Source organism: Stegostoma tigrinum, chromosome 25, assembly GCF_030684315.1.
Source record: "Stegostoma tigrinum isolate sSteTig4 chromosome 25, sSteTig4.hap1, whole genome shotgun sequence".
Taxonomy (NCBI): Eukaryota; Metazoa; Chordata; class Chondrichthyes; order Orectolobiformes; family Stegostomatidae; genus Stegostoma; species Stegostoma tigrinum.
In genome coordinates, this window is record NC_081378.1 from 1,786,423 (window position 1) to 1,798,763 (window position 12,341).

A 12,341-nucleotide genomic window follows, 5' to 3' on the forward strand; every position below is an offset into this window, starting at 1 on the left:
ACAGCGATAGATGGTTCTTGACTGATAAGGGAATCAAGGCAGGAGAAGCAGTTGAAAAACATATCTGCTATGATCAAATCGTGGAGCTGACTTGATGAGCTGAATGGCCTAATTCTGCTCCTCTCTCTCATGGTCTTCTGGTCATATATTTCAATTTAGCTTAACATGCTGTGAGCAATGTACTCAATCCAAATATGTTTTCAACCCACGTAGCATCATTGGAAGATGGCTGGGGTAGGGAGAAAGAGGTGGGAAGAGGAATCTGATTAGGCCACTAGAATGTCAGGCCACTTTCTGAAATGGTTTAAAAAAGAATAATGGAAGGAAATTGAATACATCAGCACTTTTTATTCATTCACAGCATGTGAACATTGTTCACTACTGCCCGTATGTATTGTCCATCCCTAATTGCCCAGAGGGCAGCTAAGAATGAACCACCTTGCTGTGGGTCTGGAGTCATGTGTAGGCCGGAGCAAGTAAGGACGTCAGATTTCTTTCCCTAAAGGCCATTAGATTTTGGACAGTTTGACACTTGGGCAAGACACACTTCAATCTAGTAAAGACGTTTTCAGTCAGTCAGCAGAGATTTCAGTTACCTGTTCCAAGGAACATGACGTCATACTGTCCATCCTCTGCTACCACATGATCCACCACAATCTGTGACAGTCGGTAATCAACATTGATCCTGGTAAACACTGGCCGCGCAGTCATTGGATACACAGACTTGTACATCACTGGGTGATACCGTATGAAGCTAATCACTTCATCTGGGAAATCTTTCGTAGACTTTATCAAGGGATCATAGGTTTTACTTGGACACTGTGGGGGAGAAAAGATTTTTAGTTAAAACATGAAATGAGTGTTTTCAACAAGTATTTCATTCAATGTGAAGAAACAAAAATAGGTGCAGATTCTATATCAGCACTACCAGGCTATTGAACTTTGGGTAATAGCACAATTTTTTATTGTTCCTTGTGTTCCAATACACGAACTCTGAAACTCCCTGTAATAACTTCCCCCTCGTTACATTACTTAGGAATTTCAGCCTTATGAGCCACTCAGCCCATCTAGTTGATGCCACTGTTTAGATCATGTTTACGGGCTCCTCCTCACCTTACTTGCCTAGTGTCTATTCCTTTCTCTTTTATGAACATACTTAGCTCCTCCCGATGGCCCATGAGGTAGCGAGCTCCACATTTGGACTTTTTTGTGGGTAAGGGTTTCTTGCGAATTGGACATATTAATGATTATCTGATATTTATGACCTATTCCTCCTGCTGCAACTACTTCAAAATCTGTCTCTTTGACTGTATCAGAATGCTATTCCTTCGTCATTATTTCATGTATAACACTCTGTCTATAAAGCATTGTTTGCTGAGGGAAAGTCATGTAAAGAAACTCCAAACTTTAAAGGTGAACAATAAGATGTAAAATGCAAACAGATCCAATTTCAAATCAAATTCATGGTTATTGAACATTCACCCAAGCTCTCTGGACTATATGTGCAGTGACACTGCCACAACATTGTCATCTCCTCTCAATTCACCTCTTCCTCTTCAATCTATCTGTTGCAGATATACCTGCCATTGGGTATGGTAGGTATCACCATTGTGCAGTCCTGGGGTGAAATTGTCACAATGAGAATGGCCTCCACTATATTACAGATGATTACAACCCTGCTAAATGGGATTGATTCCAAACTGATCAAACATCTCAAAACTAGCTCAGCCTAAAGACCAGCAGTATCATCAGAATTGTGTGTGGCCACTATCTGTAACCTCATAGCCTGATACAAACCTCACACTACCATCATAGTCAAGCCAGAGAAGCAATCCTCAGTGAAACGAGGGACTGACATACACATTCGTTCACAATCTTGACCACTACTGACTGAGTTTCAGTTGATGATGCTGATCTAGAAATTGAAACTACAACATTTCCCTGAAAAACAAAAGGCTCAATTTTTTTTTATCACAATGGAGGCACTGTCAATAAAATAAATCTCAATTGAACAATGGTGTTTCTAACAGCTCCTCAACAAAAACTCAGAACTACAGAATTCAGTAGATACAACCTTCCAAAAACCAAATGCTGTCACTCCCTCTAGTGCCCAAACAGACTATTCTGTCGAAAAATTCTCATCACCTGCTGTTCTCAAGTACCAAATTATTTGGTGAAGAAGCAAAGAGGTGTCCTTCCTTCCCAAGGGCTCATTTTTGGTTTACACATTTTGGAAGTTTAATTCCATCTCCTGAACCCCTACACCGTGTGCCAATTTATCATGAATTTCATTACTTGGGATTTTCTTTAATGAGAAAGTTTCTGTTTTGAGAATTAGATAATTAATATCCATAAATCTGGTGCTTTCAGAAATACATTTTTCAAAAGCCAGGTTTCTCTATTTCCTTCCAATCACAAATGCTGCACTGAATGCTGATTAGATGGGCCAAATGCATCCCATAACAGCAGCCGAATGGTGTCCTATCCAATCAGGAGGGTATTTTATTCCAAAAAATATATTCATCTATTGCTTGTCATCTCCATCTCATTATGTGCTCCGTTTTTGTTTGACTGACAGAAGTTTCTAATCTGTTCAACACTCAACACTGACAAGTGACTGGTAACTATTTCATGATCAGACTGAATAAGTACTGATGGGGAATCTGCTCAAATTTGTCTGCAGCAGGTGGTGAAAGGACCAACAAGAGAGGGAAAATAAACCTATTTGACATCATCCTCAACAAACCACCCATTACTAGTGCATCAGTCCATGATAGGGTCAGTAAGAGTGACCACTACAAGATCCTTTTGGAGATGAGGTCCCAGATTCACACGGAGCATGCTCACTATCATTTTGTGTGGCACTACAAGATTTAAAACTGTGTTGACTCAGAACAGATTCAAATTCTGAGTGTTTCTGAAATACTGTCAGGGCCATCAGCAACAGAAGAATGGTATTCACCCATAATCTATACTGTCCTGGCCCAGCTAGAGAGTTCAGTACTTGTTGTCTAACTTATATGGCCACACTTTAAGCTGCTGCCTCATGTTCCAAGTAGTCACATTTACCCTGATTCATCCTCAACTGATTCAGTGTTATCCAGACTTTCTGTGGAAGGTTGAACCTGCTCTTTTTCCACTTGCATCAGTCGCTATGTTGTGGTTAGATGGTCACAAACATGTGGATGTGTTTTTGGATAGTATGAAAGCAATGGGATGTTTTGTTATCTATTGGTCCGTTATGCTTATGAGGAGCATGTTTCCCTGTGAATATTAATGTGTTCTCACATAACATGGTGAGACACAGAAACAGAATTAAGTCATTCAGCCCACCGAGTCTACTCCAATCAATCATGGTGATATGTTTTTCCACCCATTTCTAATGCCTTCTCCTTGTAATCCTTGGTCCCCTCAACAATCAAGGGCCTGTATTTTTCTGTCTTAAACACATTAAATGAATTTGCCTCCACAGCCTTCTGCAGCAATGAGTTCAACAGATTCATCACCCTCTGGCTGAAGAAATTCCTCCTCATCTCAAGCTCTAAAGGGTCATCCCTTCACTCTGACACTGTGCCCTCAGGTCCTGGTCTCCCCTACTGGTGGAAGTGTCTTCTCCATGTCCACCTATCCAGGCTTCTCAGTATTCTGTAACTTCCAATCAGATCCCCCTCTCATCCTTCTAAACTCTACTGAGTACAGATCCAGAGTCCTCAACCACTCCTCATATAGCAAGGTCTTCATTCCTGGGATCATTCTTGTAACCCTACTCGGGACCCCCTCCAATATCAGCACATCCCTCCTTAGTTACAGGGTCCAAAACTGCTCACAATATTCCAAATGCAGTCTGATCAGAATGTTAGACAGCTTCAGCAGTATATCTCGGTGCTTGTCTTGCAGCCCTCTTGAAAGGAATGCCAATATTGTATTTGCCTTCCTAATTGCCAACTGACCCTGCGTGTTAATCTTAAGAGAATCCTGAATTAGGACTCCTCAGTCATTTGTGCCTCAGATTTCTGAAGCCTTACCCCATTTAGGAAGTACACTTCTATTCTTTCTACCAAAAAGCATGGCCTTACACTTTCCCACATTGTATTCCATCTGCTGCTTCTTTGCTTATTCTCCTACTCCAAGTCCTTCTGCAGCCTCCCCTTTTCTTCAACACGACCTGCCCCTCCACCTATCCTTGTGTTATCTGCAGACTTAGCAACAGTGCTCTCAGTTATTTTGTATAATGTGAATAGCTGTGGTCCCAACATCAACCTCTGCAGGACGTCACTGGTAACCATCTGCCATTCTGAAAAAGACCCCCTTATCCGTACTCTCTGCTTGCTGCCTGCCCATGCCAATACCATGCCCCTAACACTAAGGGCCCTTATCTTATTTAGCAGCCTCCTGGGTAGCACCTTGCCAAAATCCAGCCAAACTCCACACTTACAAGCAGAATCAGAAACTGGTGGTGGGACAAACTGGTTCTGCTGTTACCTATAGAAGTGAAGTAATGCTGCATGATAAAGGTATTTTACCATCAGAAAATTGAAAAGACCAGGTATTATATTGGAAGTCGTGGCAGAAACTCAGAAATTAAACGGTGCTCTGCTCCATGACAGCACTCAAAGATTTGAAAATGCATGAGGAGCATTCACCTTTGTTCATTCACCTTCTGCAGCTGTCCTGTCTGACAAAGTTACTGCTCAGTATGAAGGTCTCAGGTGTAGTTGACCATGACTATTTTCCTCATTTACCCCTTCATTCTTTGAGAGTGCCTGTTACTAATGGCTTGTTATTAACACAGTAAAACACAGCTAGCATGGCAGTAAGACAGCAAAATGAACAGCTCTGTTATGGTCACTACATTGATTTTAAATAAAATCAATCATAAAGCAAAGAAAGTCCTCTGAAGGTAGAATGGCCATGAAGGGCACTGAAGGATGGATGAATGGCTTCACGCCAACACAACAGTGAACCACATGCTCCAGGCTCTCACTGTGATGTTATTCATTCACATACAGTCATTCCATATTTCCATCCTGTCCCACCCACAGTGATGGAAACTCGTACAACACTGCTGACATCTTTATTAGACAGAATGTTTATTGATTGTAAGAAAACGTTGAAACAAAAGTTATATTTTACAGTTCTAGCAGGTGGGGTAAAGCGTGCGTTCTACACGAGTTCTGAAACAGAATGAAGGGTATCTCAAGGTTGTAAATATTGTCCGAATGTGCAATGATCCAAGTTTACTTGTATTTTCTCAAACATTTATCACTCAGACCTAGCCATGTCAAGCCCTGGAATTTATGTAAACTACCTGATAGCAAAGGTTACATGGAGACAGTGGGGCTTTCTGGTTTTCGCTCTCATTCCTTGTAAATGGCTGTAATAAAGCAGACAAATTACCAAGATTGGTATTGGTGAACATTGGTGCATTTTTTGCAGATGAAACTCATTTTTGCCTAGGACTTTATGGGTATCAGAAGCTTCTAACGAGCAAGACCATCATAAAGTAATCATAACATGAATGAACTGAGATAATGTGTTGACCTAGACTGGTTTCTGACCGTAATATTTTACTGCAAAACTCAGGGTTTCTCATGGATCTGGGTGAAGCTTTATCAATTCACAAGGAATTGTGTGAGCATTGAGCAATTTTCAGGTGTAATTCTACTTCTTTTCATTTGTGCTGAGCTTTTCTTTCTTTTTAACTACATTTTTATTCCTTTATGCGGTGTGGATGTCACTCTCTGAGGCAGCATTTATTGCCCATTCCTAGTTGCCATGGAGATAGTGGCTGTGAGATGCCTGTGGTTATTTTAAATTTATTTCATTCACAGCGTCACTGGTGAGGCAGCATTTATTGCCAATCCCTAACTGCCCAGAGAACAGTGAAGAGTCAACCACGTTGCTGTGGGTCTGGAGTCCAATGTCAGCCAGACTAGGTAAAGGTGTTAAAATTGTATCAGAGATAATGGGAACTGCAGATGCTGGAGAATCCGAGATAACAAAGTGTGGAGCTGGATGACCACAGCAGGCCAAGCAGCATCTCAGGACCACAAAAGCTGACGTTTCAGGCCTAGAGGTCTGGGCCCGAAACGTCGGCTTTTGTGCTTCTAAGATGCTGCTTGGCCTGCTGTGTTCATCCAGCTCCACACTTTGTCATCTCAGACTAAGTAAGGATGACAGTTTCCCTTCCAAAAGGATGTTAGTGACCCAGATGGGTTTTTACTGACAGTCAGTAATGATTTCCAGGTCATCATTTAACTCCAAATTCTAGATTTTTATTGAATTTACTTTCCACCATCTAACGTAGTGGGATTCAACTCTGGGTCCCCAGAACATTGCCTGGGTCTCGGGATTAACACTCCAGCAATAATCTCTAAGGAGGTTTAACAGGGAAGTGGTATGAGTGCCAGTTTTTGCAAATAATCCAGCCTGAGCACAATGGGCATTTTTCTGAGTCTCATTACTAGAGCAACGAAGCTGAGTGAAATAACAGAGGTCTGAGAGACAGCTAAGAGAAACAGAAAGCTTGTGAATATACCTGTTATTTCGCCACCCAATAACAGCAGCAGGCATTTACTCACCTACCTTTGGCCAACACTTTGCTGCATGTGGGAGATTGTGTGCAATTTGTAATTCCAGCTGGAACGCAGTTATAATATTGTCAGTGTCATTTCACTCTTTCCCCTTTATATGCTGGACATTCACCCATTGTCCTACATATAGTAACAGAGAGGCCGATTGGGAACACAACTGCAGAATCATTCCTTTCTCAATTCCATTTGGTTATTGGTTGAGTCACTGCATCAGCAACGAGGAGGCTTGGGGGCCGCTTTGCAGAACACCTATGCTCGGTTCACACTAAACAACTCCAGCTCCCGGTCATGAACCATTTCAACTCCCCCTCCCATTTCTCAGATGACATGTCCATCCTGGGACAAAAACAAAGTTGCTGGAAAAGCTCAGCAGGTTTGGCAGCATCTGTGGAGGAGTAAATGGGGTAAACTTTTCAGGTCCGGTGACCATTCCGCCAGACCCTTCCTTCGGGTCACCAGACCCGAGCCATTAACTCTGTTTTCTCCTCCACAGATGCTGCCAGACCTGCTGAGCTTTTCCAGCAACTTCATTTTTGTTCCTGATTTACAGCATCCACAGTTCTTTTGGCTTTTATCATGTCCATCCTAGGCCTCCTGCAGTGCCACAATGATGCCACCTGAAAGTTACAGGAACAGCAACTCCTATTTCGCTTGGGGGCCCTGCAGCCCAGTGGTATCAATGTGGACTTCACATGCTTCAAAATCTCCCCTCCCGCTACTGCATCCCAAAATAGCCCAACTTGTCCCCACCTCCCCCACCTGTTCTTTCTCCCACCTCTCCCCTTCTCCCACCTCAAGCCCCATCCCCATCTGCGACCTACTAGCCTCAACCTGCTCCCCTGACCTGTCTGTCCTCCCTGGACTGACCTATATCCTCCCTACCTCCCCACCTACACTCACCTTTACTGGCTCCATCCCCATCCCTTTGACCTGTCTGTCTCCTTCCCACTTATCTTCTCCTCTATCCAACGTCTATCCGCCTCCCCCTCTCTCCCTATTTATTTCAGAACCCTCTTCTCCTCCCCATTTCTGAAGAAGGGTTTAGGCCTGAAATGTCAGCTTTCCTGCTCCTCTGATGCTGCTTGTCCTGCTGTGTTCATCCAACTCTACACCTTGGTATCTCCTTAAATCCCAGTTCTTTTAGGAAGTTTTTGTTAACTCTTTCCGGTCTTTCAACTGCTACCTTGACATCCAATCATCTTTACAGAGTTGTGATTTTCATTTCTAGGCTACAGATGTGATATTAATTTTATCTCCAAAATGATCAATTGCCATTTTTAAACCACTGAACGCCAGTGAACTATCCCAACTGAGAAGTTGTTTCTTCAAGCCCAGGTGAAGAAGCTGGGCTGGTTTTGGAGTGCAGTAGTGGGAGGGGATGAGCTGGGCCGGTTCTGGGATGCGGTAGGGGGAGGAGAGATTTTGAAGCTTGTGAAATCCACATTGATACCATTGGGCTGCAGGGTTCTCAAGCAGAATATGAGTTGCTGTTCTTGCAACCTTTGGGTGGCATCATTGTGGCACTGCAGGAGGCCCATGACGGACATGTCGTCTGAGGAATGGGAGGGGGAGTTAAATGATTCGCGATTGGGAGGTGCAGTTGTTTATTGCAAACCAAGCGGAGGTGTTCTGCAAAGCAGTCCCCAAGCCTCCGTTTTGTTTCCCCGATGTAGAGAAAATCTTCAAAATCTCCCCTCCCCCCACTGCATCCCAAAACTAGCTCAGCTCATCCCTGCCTCCTTAACCTGTACTTCCTCTCACCTATCCCCTCCTCCCAACTCAAGCCGCACCCCATTTCCTACCTACTAACCTCATGCCGCCCACTTGACCTGTCCGTCCTCCCTGGACTGACTTATCCCCTCCCTAACTCACCACCTACACTCACCTTTACTGGCTCCATCCCTGCGTCTTTGACCTGTCTGTCTCCTCTCAACCTATCTTCTCCTCTATCCAACTTCTATCCGCCTTCCCCTCTCTCCCTATTTATTTTAGAACCCCCTTCCCCTCCCCTATTTCTGAAGAAGGGTCTAGGCCCGAAATGATAGCTTTCCTGTCCCTCTGATGCTGCTTGGCCTGCTGTGTTCATCCAGCTCTACACCTTGTTATCTCTGCATCAACTGCAAATGGATTTCCACATTGTGTTTCCATTTTGCTAATTGACCCTTGCCACACTCTTCTGCCATTTTCACCCTTAACGTCTCTAAGGAATGCAAACAGATGAACATATCTCTTGAATCTCTCAAAAGATAATTATATTTCCATAAACCTGTGCACTCTACAAACCAATATCAGTCGCAGTTTACAGCCTCCATTAATAATGGAGCTCTCCTCAATAAGACCAGGCTGCAGCTGATTTGATTTGATTTGACTTGTTTAAGGCTTGAATTATTTTCAGAACTCTTTTTCTTGTTAGATTTGTACTAATCATTCAGCATTTAAAATCCATTCCAATTATTTTACACCCACTATATTTTACAAATCTTTCTAATGAATTTGTCCCTGTTCCTTGCTAGAAAATTCATCCCAAGAAAATACAACATGGAGCAATGCAGCATGGGTGATATAAGAACATAAGAACCAGGAGCAGGAGTAGGCCATTCAGCCCTTCGAACTCACTCCGCCATTCAATAAGATCATGGCTGATCTTTTCGTGGACTCAGACCCACTTACCTGCGTTCTCACCGTATCCCTTAATTCCTTTATTGTTCAAAAAAAATCTACCTTAGCTTTTGAAAAGTTTACTGAAGTAGCATCAACTACTTCACTGGGCAAGGAATTCCATAGATTAACACCGTCTGAGTGAAGAAGTTCCTTCTCTATTCAGTCCTAAATCTGCTCCCTCTAATCTTGAGGCTATGCCCTCTTGTGCGAGCTTCATCTGCCAGTGGGAACATCCTCTCTACTTCTTTCATATCTATTTCATTCATAATTTTATATGTTTCTGTAAGATCTCCCCTCAATCTTCTGAACTCCAATGAATATAATTCCAATCTACTCAGTCTCTCCTCAAAAGCCAACCCCCCCAACTCCGGAATCAACCTGGTGAACCTTCTCCGCAACCCCTCCAGTGCCAGTACATCCTTCCTCAAGTAAATTCTTTCAAGACTATCAGGATTTAAGTTAGGAAGAGCAGTAAGGTCATTGTTTTCTTTTATTGGAGCTGTTCACTGCCAGAGTCAAAGTAACAGATTAAGAGGGGCTGTGAGGTCAAGTATTGAGGCCAAAACATTAAATATTTTCAACGAGGAGTTAAAAATAGTTCTTGGAGCTAAAAGGATCAAAGGGTAGGGTGATAAAGTGGAAACTGAGGTCTGCTTTGGATGATCAGCCATGATGATATTGAAGGGCTGAATGGCCTACTCCTGTTCCTGTTTTTGATGTTTCTTTTTTTCTCTGTGAGCAGGGAGTGTTGCAAGTTTTGTGGTAGGGATGAGGTCTTAGAATGAGACGGTGGATTGACAATGGTGAGCAACAGCAGCAGGATTGAGTGACCAACATGAAGACAGCGAGGCAGTAAGCAATAGTTAAAGGGCAGGTCGGGATTTCTGCATGCAGATGAGCAGGATTAGACATGTTCTTGAGGCTCTTCCTCCAAAGATATGGGAAGTAAGTCTTTTAATATTTTAAAGGCAGAGATACATCAATTCTTGATAAGCAAGGGGTTGGAAGGCTATCAGGAATAGGTAGGAATATGGTGTAATAGGCCATGATTTTATTAAATGGAAGCACAGGCTGAAGGCTAGGCCAAGTGACTCAAGCTTGTTCATATGCTCCCCATTCTTATTTCCAAAGATTAGACTACTCGGTGAGTGGTTAGTGGATCATGGGCTGCTCAGTCCCTGACAAGAGAAAGCTGGTGATACTGGGGGAGGTGTCGAGTCAGCCAATTTGCAGCTGTCCTGTGGATGAGTAGAGAATAGGATCATCTGAACGTGGGGTGGGGGAGTGGGTGAGTGCCATACTTGGTTCACTTCTAATCAGGACAACACCAGCTCTTTAACACCAGAGCATGGGTTGTGTGAAATATCTAAATGCACAAAGTGATCCAAGAACAGCAGAACTTGGAGATATAGAATAAAATTATTCTCATTACGTTCTGCTGTGAAACTTATCTGGTATGGGATAAAGTTAATGCTGTCCTTACAGTGATCAGTTTGACCCAGCCCTTATTAGTTTTTAATGAAAGTCACGTTGACAGATGCTTGAGAATACCAGCTCTTAATGCCAGGGAAAAATGACGCTGTTTGTTATCCATCATGAGGAGACTCAATGGAAAATCCACTAAAAAAGACTGAAAGTTAAGACCGCATTTTGTTCCATTTAATGGGTGCTTTATATTCCCCAGCTGACTGAGGTGTCTGTACACATTAGTCATGAGGTCAGCAAAAAGGGGTTTTCCATGTCAGAGAGGTAGACATGCCTCACATGTCGCTTTCTGTCATGGGTGGCCCATTACAGGATTGCAGCTCCCTTCTCGCCCACTCAACAATCTTGCCAAATCCCCAGTCGACTGGATGATGTTATCTATGTTCCTTGCCTTTAAATGAGTTCAAATTTAAGGACACCATTTGCGGTGTGTATACAATGTTGTGACTCTGCCTGGCAGTTAATCTGCTATGGGGCAGCAACATAAATTATTTTCTGTAATGGCAGCTTCATGACTTATAATGTGTTTTACAGTTTTAAATCAATTAACCCCACATAGTTAATTAATCCCTGACATCTGACTAATTATTAGAAACATTACTATCACAACAAGGAGAACCCTTTGAACACAAAATTAAATGTAATATCCCTTTAAATACAGCCCTATTTATCTCTGCTATGAGGTAGTTCCTCATTAGAGGTATTCAGTGAACTTGAGGTGTAATCTCAGAAAGCATGGAATTCTGACTGTACTACTACTGGGTCATTTGCCTGTGGGTGAATCTACAACAGGATTCATCCTACCAAAGACAACATTGTCAAGTTAAAAAGGCACAATATGGTTCTTTTATTAATGCAGAGACTGCAAGTTCCCCATTTAACACAGAAGTGTATGAAGGGCTATCAAATTCCTAATTTAAAATAAAATTGCTTTCTGCTCCCAAAATCCTACATAAAGAATTCCTCTGTCTTCCAGTCTATCAGAGGCACACCCAACACCAGAGCCATGCTTTTCCATTTCTGCTCAGCAATGTGGCTTAATAACTTGTTTTCGAAGTAGCATGAGAACCTCTGCCATTTTCAGTGATTTCCAGCTCTTAATGCCAGGGAAAAATGACGCTGTTTGTTATCCATCATGAGGAGACTCAATGGAAAATCCACTAAAAAAGACTGAAAGTTAAGACAGCATTTTGTTCCATTTAATGGGTGCTTTATATTCCCCAGACTTTTTACTGTATCAAACCTGTCAATCTACAAATGCAACAGCCGTGGTTAGTTAGTGCCTGGTGTCGTCCGTTCACCAGATTCAGAGATAGTTGGTACAATGGTGGGTTGTAACAGTTCCCTCATTATTGTTGAATCTTGGCTGCAGAGCTTTAAATGCAGTACAGATTCCAGTCATTATTTAACACAGTCAGCTCTGGGTTTGAATCAAGCTCCAGTTGTTTTACACACAGCAGACTTGTCACAGCACCTCTCTGAGCAAGTAAATGTACATATGTTGTGAGTGCTGAAGGGAACGCAATAAGCATGGATATTTATATCAATTAGGATTACGTAGCCGGAGTTAGGTTAGCAAGTAGTCATTTGGTTCAGAACTCG

At 42.6% G+C, this 12,341-nt stretch overlaps 1 protein-coding gene across 8 annotated transcripts in view; it reads right to left on the reverse strand.

The window, feature by feature from the left end:
• sema3d (sema domain, immunoglobulin domain (Ig), short basic domain, secreted, (semaphorin) 3D) overlaps positions 1-12,341 on the reverse strand; it is a 357,672-nt gene that overhangs the window by 74,716 nt on the left and 270,615 nt on the right. For all 8 annotated transcript variants that reach the window (XM_059654813.1, XM_059654812.1, XM_059654816.1 and 5 more), the window contains one exon: positions 597-819. In XM_059654813.1, the coding sequence (XP_059510796.1) occupies positions 597-819 (223 nt within the window). The remainder of the gene's footprint in view (positions 1-596; positions 820-12,341) is intronic.